The 14,729-nt window shown below is 36.6% G+C and overlaps 1 protein-coding gene across 4 annotated transcripts in view; it reads right to left on the bottom strand.

Moving 5' to 3' along the window:
• MYH10 (myosin heavy chain 10) overlaps window positions 1-14,729 on the bottom strand; it is a 77,565-nt gene that overhangs the window by 50,739 nt on the left and 12,097 nt on the right. For 3 of the 4 annotated variants that reach the window (XM_060764474.2, XM_060764476.2, XM_060764475.2), the window contains exons 3-6: window positions 12,659-12,815; window positions 5,646-5,673; window positions 3,578-3,680; window positions 457-486 (exon numbers count right to left, since the gene is read on the bottom strand). In XM_060764474.2, coding sequence (XP_060620457.2) covers window positions 457-486; window positions 3,578-3,680; window positions 5,646-5,673; window positions 12,659-12,815 — 318 coding nt within the window. The remainder of the gene's footprint in view (window positions 1-456; window positions 487-3,577; window positions 3,681-5,645; window positions 5,674-12,658; window positions 12,816-14,729) is intronic. The other variant, XM_060764477.2, reaches the window with a different exon arrangement.

Genomic DNA, 14,729 nt, shown 5'->3' with positions numbered 1-14,729 from the left:
AGCGGAACAAAGAATTTTAGAGAAGGTTTAAAGATGGTAAGTGACTCAGGAATTTTTTTGCTTTGAAATTCATGTATTAATCTCCTCCACCAAGACCCAAGGTCTAAGGGAGAAATTACCCCAACTTTATTCTGGCCTCAGTTTTACTTTAGTACACAGCAAATCACTAAGTATTCAATCACTAAACACTTCTATCCACCCCACCCCGCAAAAGTCAGCAAAACAATGAAGTTTGGGAATTTTTTGTGGTTCACAGTTTGCCAGCTATATTATACTGTTATATTTGCAAAATACATTTTTGTGTTAATGTGTATATGCAATAATGAATTTCACTGTAAGCTGCATGCCTGTATCAACATTACTGGCATACTTAGATTGGATGATGGCAGGAAGTTTCCTAAAACACAAAATAAGAGAGCAAGATTAGGCCTAGATAAAACATAAAAAGACACTTGCCTGGTGCTTCACTGGCTTAGGTGACTCGGGCTGTTTTTTTGCAAACAAACAAATTTACATGTTAGCAAGTCTGATCTTTACATCCCCTTTCCCTTCCCAATCTGCAAGATTTCACTCTGTTCATAACAATTAAACATTCATCTTCTTGTCCAGAGACAGCTTGGAAGATCTAAAGGTATTCCTTATTGCTGTATCATCAAGGTTATAAACAGGTATGGAACAGATTCCTTCGAAAAGATCGAGACTGATTACAGAGTAAAGAAAAAATGCCCTCTGAAGCCTTAAATGTATGTATTTTTCTCAAAATGATCTGTTGAACAATCTTTTCAGAATAGAACATTATCTTTCTTGACTACCAAAAGTATCAACTTTGTTTTATTTGAATATCTATACCAGGTTGCAACTGCCCCGATTTACATTCAGGTGCTACCAGTAAGCATACAGATACAGCATAGAACAGCTGTTTCAATCTCTTTGTGCAATATCTAAAAATAGGTATTTTACAAACACAAATAAGTTCCGAACTCTGAAAAAATGCATCAGAACCCTTTGTTTACTGGACTCACAAACTGGTAAGTGCATGCTGTGCCATTAAAAACTGCAAAATCCCAGGAGACTGTATTTCCTTGTTGATAATGCCATAAACAATGAACTGGGGTATTTGATGCTGCAACTATAGCTGGAAAGGCCTACAATCACTTGAACATACTTGGGCAAAGACTATCATCAACAAATCCGTGAAGGTGACAAAACAATACCAATTATATTTTAATATTAAAAAAATATGACTAATATGCAGTTTAAAAATGAGGCTGTATTATTATCACACAGAGAGATCAAATATTCACAAATAATGAGTTCAAATCAACGAAAGACAAGCAGTCTAATCTAATGAAGTCTGATGTTTGCCTTAAACTACAACATTGTCCCAAATTCAGTAATATTTACCCCACATGTAACAGAAACAGTAATGCAGTTGTAAAAAGCTGTTCAGTCAACACAAAAAATTAAAAGGAGTATAGTGGGTCCTTGGTATCCACTGGGGTTTGTTTCTAGAAAACCACTTCCCCCATAGATAACAATATATGTGGATGCTGAAGTCCCATTATGCACATTGACAGAAAACTCTGTCCCTTATAGAAAATCAACATGTGTGTGTTTTTTTAATCTAAAATAAATCGAGCTGTTCATGGCTGAATCTGTGGATACAGAGTCTGTGGTTACAGAGAGCTAACTGTACATGGACTATATCATTTGGCTATGGGAGCAATCTATAACTGAGTAATGGAGTAAAGATTTGGGATTATCTATATCTCATCCTACAGTGTATTTCACTCTACAAAACTCAAATAATCGTTTCTTGGGGCCTGAGACCATATCTCCTTGCACTCTGACCTTTAGGCTCAGTTTTAGATTACATCAGAGTACAACTGAATCCTGAAGACCAGACTTTAGATTCACAGTAATTATGGTGAAGACAGGAGAAAAATGGATAAACGATTATTTTTTAAATAGTCAATTACTTGTCCCGATCTGCCTGCCTCTATGTTGAAAGTAACAATATAAAACAGTGTTTCTCAAACTGTGCTCCTTCAGGTGTTTGGGACTTCAGCTCCCAGAAATCCCAGCCAGCTGTAAGGAATTGTGAGAGATAAAAGTCCAAAACATCTGTAGGAGCATGGTTTGAGAAACCATCTAGCATAGATTACTTGAAACTTGCTTCTACCTCAAATATGCTTCGGAAGACCACTTATGCTGACAGTAAGAACATTAAGAAACTTAATACCAAGAGTAAAGAGGTGTAGTAGCTGACCTGTAATGAAAATTATTATACAATACCATCAGTCTCACGATATACAATGTATACTGAGCTTAAAAACTCAACACACCAAGAAGCATACATAAAATTTCAAAGGTTTGTCTATAACAGACATGGGCAAACTTCAGCCCTCCAGGTGTTTTGGACTTCAAATGCCACAATTCCCAATTGAAGTCCAAAACTGTTGAAGATAGAAACCTTCTCAAGTCTCCTCTATTTAATGTTTTGTCTGTTTATAATGTCTTGTTTATTTCCTGAAATGTATGTCTTCTTTGGCTTGCGGTTTTCTTAGCTCTATGTACTTGAAGCAGTGGGAGGGGCTAAAGACCATGTAACTGGTTCAGTGACTGTTTAGAATACATTTTAAAAGGATGACAGTTGATGCTTGAATTTGTTTGACAGAAGCCAGTGTTAGAAGACAGTTGAGGCTTTAGTCCCTTGGAAGTAGATTGTTATGAAAGAGAGCAATATAGTTTTGAAAAGACTGTTAAAGACTATAAGTTAAAAACACAAACTTAAGCGTTTTAAAGTTTAACCTGACAAAAAATGTATCGGTATATTTAAATACATGAAGTTATGAGTAAAACAAATATGTCATTTTAAAGAAGTCTATTTGAATCTTTGTCTGCTGAGAGTGTGGAATAGAGACAAGATATTCACGTGCCCAGTGATCTTTCAAATAAATGAAAGGAACACTTCTGAAACTCTGCTACCCATTAGGTTGTGATCCTAACAGGTCATAATCCAATAGTCAAAAAGGTTATAGTCTCTTAACAAGATCATGCCTCCCCAATAAAAACACCTGGAGGGTCAAAGTTTTTCCATCAAACATCAAATACTACAGCTATTAAAATATAGCTGTATCTTTAAAAACTAACTGAGTCATACTTTCTCCACAAATTCCTCTTAAGTTCACGAGTGCCTTCTCCTGAGGCAAAAAGAACAACTCACAATATCAAAAGCCAGAGCAGAGAGCTTCCTTACATACCCTAGGAATGGACCAGAGAGGGAACAATGCTCTATCCGAGACCTAAGCTTTGGAAACCAACCAGATCTACTACTCACTGCCCTTCCATGTTATTTCCAGATATATGCATAACTGAACAACCTCAGAACACCAACCATAGTACAGATTAAAAATTTCAGTATTTCTATTATTCCCATCTTGTGTGTAAGGCGCAAGCTGGATTCTCTAGAGAAAAGTAGATCTATATTATTTTCCAACATTAAATTATTTTAAAAATAATAATATAGTGTGTTCAGCAAATCCAGATAATTAACTATAAAATAATTAAAACTTACTGGAATATTGTGGTCCTTTCTTCCTTTATGTGAGGAGGCAACATGTGCAAGATACTGAATGACTTTCTTGGTATTCTCTGTTTTTCCAGCACCTGATTCACCTCTGTAAGAATACACATAATTTAAATGTCGATTTGGGGGGAAAAAACAACGGTTAGTTGTTTCCTACTGCTAAGACAAAGAACTCGTACAACCGTACACTATATTTGATAAGAATTTCCAGCAAATATTTTTAGAATGAGAATTTTCAAACTAAAGAAATCTCCACAGCAGTAGTTCCCAACCTTTGGTCCTCCAGGTGTTTTAGACTTCAACTCCCAGGAATCCCAGCCAGCTTACCAGCTGTTAGGAATTGTGAAGCTGACATTCAATACAGCTGGAGGACAAGATACAAATGGTGTCCAAATTATTTTTATTGAGAATGTCAAATAACCAAAAGAAATCACTTAACTATAAAGTATTATGCTACATGATCATAGCAGCCTGAACAGAATACGCAAAGTTCTGGAAGTAGGCTGTTGTGGGAATTGTGGGAGTTAAAGTCCAAAACTTGGAGGGCCGAAGTTTGCCCATGACTAGGCTAAACATTAGGAGCTATATAGGGAACATGGAAGTCCCCAATTCTCCACTTACAAAGAAGCAGCTGCTGTGATTGATAATGGTTTGTTGCTGACTGACATACCCACACATGAGCAATCTCCAACATGAGGAAGAATTACAACAGGAGTCCCACTTCTGCCTATCACACCAGAGATCACTTAGAGCAAGGGTCCGCAAACCAAAGCCCATGGGATAGATGAGGTCTTTCACACATCCTCACTCTAGACTTTAGACTTAGGAGTCTAAAAGCACGCAAAAACAAGACTAATTAACTTGAGTATCTCATTAGCCAAAAGGAGACCCACACTTCCCATTAAAATACTGCTAAGTTTATGGCCTTCTGTGTGTTTTTTTGGGCTGTATGGCCATGTTCCAGTGTATAAGTGTATGCACTCCACGTGTTTCACTGCCAACAAAATAGGTGATTTATATTATTTTGTATTGCTTTTCTGTTGTGATGTGTTGTTGGGCTTGGCCTCATGTAAGCCGCTCTGAGTCCCTTGGGGAGATGGTGGCGGGGTATAAATAAAGTTTTATATTATTATTATTATTATCTGAGATGCCAGCTATATTTCTCAGGAGAGAATGCTACTGGAACATGGCCATACAGCCCGAAAAACACACAATAACTCAGTGATGCTGGCCATGAAAGTCTTTGACAATGCTAAGTTTATATTTCTTAAAACTGTTATTCATTTTAAATATTGTACTGTTCTGTCGTGTTTTATGCGCTACAAAAAAAATGCAGTGTGCATAGGAATTCGTTCATTTTTTTTTCCAAACGATAATCTGGCCCCCCAACAGTCTGAAGGACCATGAACTGCTTAAAATGTTTGAAAACTCCTGACTGAAGAGGAGGGGTGGAATTGTCAGTCAGCTGCTTTCCAAGCAACAGGAAAAAAAATGCTGCTACCCTGCAGATGGAGACTGGGCCAGGTTTCACAGTATGGCACTGTAACAGAATTGCTTGTGCACTTGTAAATCCCATACAAGATTCCAAATAGCCTCTCTTGCAAATAGACAGTAATTGCTATGCAAATATAACTTCCCTAAAGCAAGTTATTCTGACAATGGCTGTAGCAAATCTAGGTATGTGAGGACCCATAAAAAACTAATAGAAAAAATGGAGGATGACATAATCTTTTTCCAAAGCTTTTCCCACATAAAAAACCTGGAAAGAATTGAATATTTCATTTTAGAATGGTGTATAAATTGTTAAGATGAGCAAATGCATTGTAGCTGTTGTTGGTCTTCAAGCCATTTTGCCCCATCCCCACCCCGCTCTTCCTCGTTTTTTTATTTTGTTTGTTTCTTCCTGCTCTGGCAAAAGCAAAAAATAGGCGTATTATAGTTCAAATAATTCTTAGTTTCTTGTAGCTCCATTTGTAATATGAAAGTGCACAAATTAATAGGTAGTCACCATCACCACACAATTATAAAAGAAAGTTAGCCAAAAGAATTTACTTACGTGCAAAGAATGGATTGGTCCTCTCGATCTATAAAAGAAAAGGGAATTATTTATCAGTACAAAGGCATAATGACCATATTAATATTTCCTGAAGTTAAAGGTACTCTAAAACTGAAGACTGGTTTATTGATCTGTGTAAGAATGTCCTACTCCAGTTTTTCAAAATGTTTTATATTGGGACTTTATATATGTGTGTGTGTGTTAAAAAGTACCCAAAACAGATGTGTTCATTAGTAAATCATGCAAAGACATAGAGGATAATGAATAAAAATGACAAAGAAAAAAAACAATTGCGAGTAATCACACAACAACATTGGAATGTATGGATTGTACAAATTTAAATTATGGTCTTTGGAACAGTGATTCGCAATTTCTCCAATTTCTACTATATATTTCCTATTTTCACATTTTTGTCTCACGCAAAAAAAGAATCTATTTAAAAATTAAGGCATGAAATGCTTTATAATTGGTAGTCATACCCAGAAAATTAAATGTTTAAATGTCTGACAATGATTCCCATCTTTTTTTTTTTCTTGTTACAAGTGCATAGTTTAGCTTATTCAAAACTGGGTATTGTAATTCCTCTCAATTGTCAATCAAACTTTATAAAACATTACCATATCTTTAAATCTAACTGTAAAGAAGATTTAATGATTTCTTCTAACATTGAAAGAAATCACAAAGTACTCAAAATTAATGGCCTATAAATGGATGCAATATTTCCATTCCCACAAGTTGCTCCAGTAATATTAGATGCAATACTGAATGAAAAAAGATATTTTTCGCCCTGATCTAAGATTTTTAAAATCTACTTTCAACTTTCACATTTCTTTAAAAAATGACTGGCACTGTTTTATAGCCTGTATTATCCTGTGATGTTAATTTAACATAATAAGCACATGTGTGAAACTGAAGTTGAATAGAAACTATTCACCAAGCTTCTCTAGTCACCAAAATTGCAGGCAGAGATACCTTCCCGCCTCCCCAAACATTGCACAGATCTTAGAGCCACCCACTGGAAGATGATTGCCATTAGTACAAAGGATCTTAAGGGAATAGAAACCTGCACCTTGCAGAATGAAAAATGGAGAAGGAAAAAAGAAACATTCCATAAAGTTAAATACACAATTTACAGTTTTTTTAAAAAAAAAAATGTATTGGAAACTGCAATCATAATGTCCCAGTCTTCATTTCACCACACTTGTTTTTCTCTCAATAAGGGTCTGCTCACATGACTTATGAGTCTGGCAAATAATTTTGTTTGAAGGTATTTGCCTAGAGGTGCAATTGTCATGGTTATTTATAATCACCAAATAGGAGAAAGGAAACTGAAATTTCATAGTGTTTAGGTAAAAAGAAACATATGTAAGATCCACCATTTTTATTTTACATAGCAAAAACTCTAAAGGCGCCAGACAAGTATATTTAGCTTCAGCCTGCCTCACACACCTGAAACTGCAGAAAAAGGGGAATCAGCACTTAAGTGGAAGTCTGAATTATCTTTGGTTTTACATGTGCTGAACATGCAAAATGTACCGCAAGAAGAAACAAATCAAATCTCTCCCTGGACTGGAGGAGAAGAGAGAAACCTCTTTTTGCTTCTTATTGTTCAGGGATAAGATCTAGAAATGCACAGGCCTATATTTGCACAAATACAGTAATTTGCACACTACTCCCTTTTTCAGAAGTACTCATCTGCATTCTGACTGTTAACCTATGTCATTATTAAGCTAAGAACCACAGTACTAAAAGTCAGTGCCATGCCACAACATACCACATAAGTTGGTATCAGGATCTAATTTATATTCAGGTTTGCAGCAGTAGGCAAAGTCCAAGTAAACATGCCTGCCAAGGACATGTTTCTACTGAAAGGATAAAACATTTGCGTATTTAGAACTCCTTATTTATTTATCATATTTGTATCCCACCTTTCTCACCCAAGGGGACTCAAGGTGGCCTTACAACAGGCTCCAATTTGATGCCATACATACATGTATCAAATAAACAATTACAAGTAAAACACAAATGATTAAAACATCAATTAAAATCACACCATCCAAAACATAATCCAGGGCCGTTCCATTTGTCAATCACATTGATTCGTGGTCATTTATTACACTGCTCCAATTACTTGTCAAAAGCTTGGTCTCAGAGCCATGTCTTTTTTCTGAAGGTCAGGAGAGAAGGGGCTGATCTGATTTAGTTGGAGAGGGAGTTCCACAGCCGAGGGGCCACCACGGAGAAGGTCCTGTTTCTCATCGCCACCAGTCATGCCTGCAAAGGAGGTGGGACTAAGAACAGAGCCTCCCCAGATGATCTTAACCTCGAAGGTGGTTCATAGACAGACTACAGCTACATATGTGAGTTGGGAATGTGGCAGAAGCAATGCTGTTACACAGTAGTTTGTAAATCTGTCTTTTACATTTACATTCTATTTTAAAAACATCTACTAGTTCTCTTCCTATAATTGTAATATTCTAATGTTTTGCTGAATTAATTTTATTTTTTAGGGTTTCTAGAAAAAAAATCACTGAACCCCAGACTATCACAGGCCAGTTACTCTGAGCCTAACCTACTTCATAGGGATTATAGGACAATTGAACTGAGTACTCTGACATAATTGCCTGAACAACCTGAAGGAAAGCAATTTTCCCGCTCCCAGAGCTGTACTTAATATTAAACAAAATTTTGTAAGTGTCTCAGAGTCCATAACTGCTACACAGCAACCAATAAATGAAGCCTAACAATGTAATTCCATCCAACATTTAAGATATTTCTGTAAGAGTTAACAGACTTCATTCTCTAAATGCCCATGATGTATAAACAAGCCACTGAAAAATTATTATGGTGTTTATACAAAAGCAAATATTGCTTTTAAACCTAAGCACCTACACAATGTTCAGTAAAACTTATCTAAATATAACTCATACTTACAAATTAAGTTTGCTTACAAGAGAGATCATAATAATGCAGACAAAATGTATTATGGCTTGCACATAAAAGCGATAAATTCTAGAATATCTCTAGAGTGTATACCCAAGTGTATGGGTATACACTTGGGATAGGAGTCAGAGTTACCGCCAAAAGTTTTTTGCAAGCAAGAAGCTCTGCACTAGCACAGAATGCCCAGTTGTGTGACTCACAAAGCATATGAAGAAAAATTTAGATTTCAGGCAGTGATTTTTAACAAGAAAATAGTAGCTCACCAAACATTTCACAAGCACACAGCCCTGTGTCCAATTTCAAGTGACCAAAAGCTTCACTGCACTATATATGGCACATTGGATGGATACATCTAAGTTGAATGTAATTGTTTTAAGTAAGTTTTACTTACTACTAATCTAAGAGTAATTTCATTCTCTGCATAGGGTGAATTACTGATCAACTCTGTCTTCACCCTTTGTTGACATTTATTTTGTATTCTGCCTCTTCCCCAGCCCTGGGTCACAAGGAGGCTTATAAGAGGTAGAATAAAAAAACACATCACATAAAAGTTAAAAAAGAATTAAAGAGACAACAAAATTAAAAGAAATTAAATCCATGCCTATTAAAAAACAAATATGAACAACATAGCACATTGAAGGCACTTTATTCTCAAAGTCTTGCTGAAATAAGAAATCTTCACCAGAAGGATAACAAGAGCACCAATCCAGTCCAGATAAGGAGCCTGGGAACTGCCATGAGAAGATACATTTGTGGGGCAGCTCAGGCATGCGCAAACTTCGGCCCTCCAGGTGTTTTGGAATTCAGCTCCCAGAAATCCCAACCATTTTACCGACTGTCAGGAATTGTGGGTGTTGAAGTACAAAACACATGGAGGGCTGAAGTTTGACCATGCCTGGGATAGTTGAACAAAGGGAATAGCCTCCCCAGAAGAGACTAATTGGGGAGATGGAGAGCCATGTATACAGACTTGAGATTACTGAAGAAAAAAGAAGATGGTGAAATTAATTTAAAAAATTGACATATCCCATTTTCTACTTATGGAGATGAAACAGTAAAGAGATATACTGAAAAAATGAGAACTCAAGCAAGGAAATGAGCATGAAGCCTGATTCTTGCTAGTACCAACCAAACTAACGGCACATGAATGTGCTGGGGACTTTGCCTGTGGAAGAGGAGGAACTAATACTAACTTCTAAGAAAGTTCTGCAATGTTTCAACCCTACTTCTCTTTTGGCAAAGATACCATGAAGATGAATCTTCAATTTATTTTAACTGAAGTTGCTATATTAGATACAGCTGACACACCAGCCCTGAGAACAGCCAAAGTCTTGTTCTACTTCCTGCATTTAACAAAGGAATAATTCATCTGACATTTTCAATTTCTTCCTATGCTCTCAAGAAGCCTGTATAGTTCATTATAAGATTAATTTTCCTTAAAAAAATTAGTAACCTAACATCAAACAACCATAGCAATATACCCTTCTGCTGTTAAAGCTCACCCAAGCAATTGATATTACAGCAAACAACAAATGAATGGTGTGTCTTAAAGTTGTCGGTCATCACATAAATTATAAGATTATAAAAATAAAAATCCATAATATTACAAAATGTAATGAATTATCCAAATCGGTGCTCTGTTTTCAAACTGCACTTATTTTACCATTCTAACCCCATATTTATGTGGATCAACAATGTTTGTGTGTTGTTCATCATTAACATATTAACATATTGCATAAATGAGTACCGATTTTAGAAATTTTGTTTGGTTTAGCTTTTATTTTACTCACTAAAATATTATGAGAAGATATTCCCACACTAGCTATAAACCAAATCTTTTTTATATCAAAGAGATAGTATCTATCCTCAAGAGATTACAAATGGAGTTGCTGCAATGCAAAGTATCACATGTCTTTACATAAAAAAAATAGTGTGCAAAAACCTAATAGGCACAGCTTAGTATCCTCCACAACTGGCATCTTCATTATAAAGAAACATTTTGAATAATTAATTCCAGAAAGAACTAACACTTAGGAGAGTCTCACCACATGTGACAGTGGATGCCTCTACCATAACTTCCTCCTTTAATTCTGGAAATATGAAGTTACGTAGAGCTGTTTGTCGAGTATTGTTGTCTTGGAAATGTGAAATCAATTCAGGCTAAGAGATGCCCCCTTTTTCATAAGAGTTTTTCCCTACTTCTACAGAAATACTAAAGATATTCCATGATGCTTTTTCACATTAATTTTCCACAGGAAACTACCAAACCAGATATCATGTAAATCTGAAGGCATGTTATAGTTCCTAAACTCCAGAGTAGAAAAACCTCCCCTTGCTTCCAAGGCTAACCAAATGCTAAGAAGCTATGGTGAAAATTTTCACAGGTTTCCACCACTCACAGCAGAGGTTGAGCAATCAATCTTCACAACAGGGCTGGTCTCTGCTACTATGTTTCACCATCCAGCAATCATCTTGGCTAGTCATCTGCCTACTGTAACACTCACTCTAACAAAACAGCAGATGACAAAGAACCCTGAAGCATGCACCTCATATCTCCAGGAAGTTATCTCCTCACAGTAAATCAGTGTAAAGCAAGGCAGCTCCGCTTGTAATAGCCTGGAAATGACATTAGCAAATATACTTCAAAGTTTCATCAAATAAAGCACTGATGGACAAAACTATCCACATTAACCCTTCATGTAGTGCCAAAAAAGGCAGGTAGGTAGGAAGGTCCTGATGTCTTTTACCAGCCCTTCTCATATGTTAAGGATGTTATAAAGATTATTACTCAAGCTCCAAAATTCCAGAAGAATGGGCATTATTTAGATAATATGTATATGGAAACTAGATAGATATTGATGTCAGTGAAGCAGACTTAAGTTTCAGATTTGTCTGACACAGAAATAAGTAGATGGAGTGAATGAAATGTGCTTTAAAGATGCCTGCCAACTTATGACAACCCCATGAATTTCATAAGGTTTTCTTAGGGAAGATATCGCTATATATCTGCAACCACAAAATGCTCATGAATGAAACTCTTTTCACTTGAAAGGATGGGGCATAGAGTGTCAAATGATAACTGCTAGATGCCTCTCCCAGCACACAAATAGCTCCCAGCCTCAGTCATTTGCATGATGGAGATCCACAACATGAGGCATCATGAGATATTATCCACTTGCAGGGTTATTTTTTTTTTTAGATTTGTTCCTGGCTCGAAATGGTCAGTTAAAGTTAATAACAATCACTCATTAAACCATTTGTAACTTTTTTATATATTTATAACATGTTGCCATCATGAAATACACTACTTTGGGCCCATCATTTTCAAACCTCCTGTATAGGCAGTCCCTGAGTTACAGGCATCTGATTCCTAGGTACAAATGGGAGCGAAACAACAGGAAGTGAGAGGAAATCTACTCCTAGGAAGAGAAATTTACTCCTGGAAGTTACACTTTAAAAAAATCTACCAGTTTTGATTTACATACAAATTCAATTTAAGAACAAGCCTACAGAACTGCCTGTACTCAATTGGTTTTACCAGTTCCCTCCTCTGAAACATAGGCTAACATCAGCCACATTCACTCCCATTTTACACTCCTGTCCTCATGATCTATAGTACTAAACCAAGCAAATAAGGAAAAGCGATGAACAAAAGTCAGAAATAGGTGAAAATACTTTTTTTTTGCTTGAGAAATAGTGAAAAATGTTGGTAAGTGTAGCTCACCACTTCAATTACAACCAAACATATGTGAAATATTCTGAAGTATTAATATTGTTTTATGGTTATTACTTCATTAGATACTTTATAATGAATCAGTCCACTCTCAGTTTCCAAAAAATAACAGCAGATTTAAAAGCTGTATACAATATGATCTTACACATAGGTATAAGGCAATTCTTGCATTTCTTAATGAAATGGAACTTGCTAAGTAGGGAAATTGGATCAAGGTCACATACTTTAAGGACATAGTGGAACAAAATCATCTATTTTAATTCTAAATTTTGTATATGTCTTGAGAAAATCCCATACATATGGTGTACGAGTGAATGGTGGTAAATAATACTCTTACCTTGCAACATGCATCGATATGCAGATTCAGATATTGCATAAATGTGTGGCGGCATCTCATGACGCTTCTTTCCTCTGTACATTTCAATAATATTTTCAGAATAAATTGGAAGATTCTTGTAAGGATTTATGACTACGCAGAAGAGTCCAGAGTATGTCTACGAGAAGACAAAAATTAATGGTTAGTCTCTTCTATCTGCCTTCACAAGACAAAAACATTATTTCATAGAATAATTTCCAAAAGATGGTAATCAAAAGGTTTGGGGGGGGGGGGGGGCAAGATTTGTTCAGAGGGGTTTTTCCTTTCTTTTCCTCTGAGGGTGAAACACTGTTATGTATCCAGGGTCACCCAATAGGTTTCCATGTCCAGGTAGGAATTTGAACTTCTAACATAAAGTTGAAATGTAATAAAAGGCCTTTAATCAGCAGGCATAACAAATTTTAGCAATGGTTTAAAAAATGGATCACCAGTGACCAATCAACAATACCAGGATCGAACCCAGCCTCCAAGAGGTGCCATATCAGATGGTATGGTAATAGCAAGAGTAAAGAGGCCTGCCAGAAGACACTTCAGATTTGATTCTGCAACCTTTCCTAAAAGTAACCTTTTGTCAAAAACTAGTTATTACAGTGATTAAAAGAAAAATAGTATTTGTTTAGCAACAAGTAAGATCCCCCCCCCATCTTATGAAGACTAGATGACTTCACTATACTTCATCATATTATTTTTGTTGTTTATTCATTCAATCACTTTCAACTCTTCATGACCTCATGGACCAGCACACGCCAGAGCTTTCTGTCACTCCCAGCTCCTTCAAGGTCGAGTGAGTCACTTCAAGGATAACATCTGCCCATCTTGCCTTTGGTTGGCCCCTCTTCTTTTTTCCTTCCATTTTATGGGGGGAGGGGAGAAATACGCATGGCTGATGATTTTATACAGACATTACTGTGGCAATTTATCGACATAGCACCAAATCACATATAAAAATATTCCAAGCTAAATCCTGTGATGGCCCCACATTGTCATTGTTGAGTGAGTTCAAGTTGTTTCTAAGAAAGGGTTTGTCATTGCCTTCCACCGAGGCAGAAAAAGTATGACTTCCTTATGGCTGAGAGGGGATTCCAATCCTGATTTTGCAGAACGACAGTCCAAAACTCAAAGAACGACACCACACTGTCTCTTTAGCCTCAACTAAAGTAGATATAATGTTCAATTAAGCAAAAAGATAGAGTAAATCTCACCCACCCCAATGGTGTATTCTAAATGGAACCAGCAATTGCATTTGTGCTTTAAACTGAAAAAAGTGAATTTCCATAAATGTTGTAGCCCTGCAAGAGCCAGAAGATGAGGATGATGGGTTTTAAAATGAAGTATCTGAGAGCATTCAGAGAGATTTGCAGACAGGCCAGTCTGAGACAGGTCAGCCTGACCCTGAACCAGCAGTTATTGTGGTTACCAGGAAAGTGAAACTGATCTTTCCCTGGATAAAAGGCCTTGGGAAAATGGAGAGGGTGCAGAGGTCTCGAGGGAGTGTAGATTAGATCTCAGGACACAAGGCTGAAAAGCAGGCAATTAAGAAATTCCCAGAGAATTAGAGATAGCAGTTTCAGGTCCAGATGTGGCAAGGATGATGTCATGCTGTCACGGTGGGTTTTAATTAGGTGTTAGATTCTAAGCATTTCAGAGGAGACAACTTTGCCACGAGGAAAGAGTCTTCTGTTCATGTTGCCAAATTTTCAAGTCTTCGGTTCTTGTAATGTCAAGATTCTTGTTTCATGTTCATGCCTTTGCCGAAGTACCTTGGAAGACCTTTGCCTGGATTAAGTTTCCTGTGTTCGTGTTCCCGTATTTTATTTATTTATTTATTTACTTTACTTCTATACCGCTGTTCTCAGCCCAGAGGCGACTCACAGCGGTTCACAACACACAGCCTTGGATTATTTCTGTTCTTGGATTTCTAGTTCTTGTGAAGTTTCCCTGAATTCCTTAAAGACTTTTATGGAACTCTGACTGCTTTTGTCAATCGCTGTTTATATCCTGACTTCTATTTTTGGATATAATCCTCTCCCCC

The sequence above is a fragment of the Anolis sagrei genome, chromosome 2, assembly GCF_037176765.1.
Source record: "Anolis sagrei isolate rAnoSag1 chromosome 2, rAnoSag1.mat, whole genome shotgun sequence".
NCBI lineage: Eukaryota > Metazoa > Chordata > Lepidosauria > Squamata > Dactyloidae > Anolis > Anolis sagrei.
The sequence above is the reverse complement of the archived record's forward strand: the minus strand, read 5'-3'. Positions and strand labels throughout refer to the sequence as shown.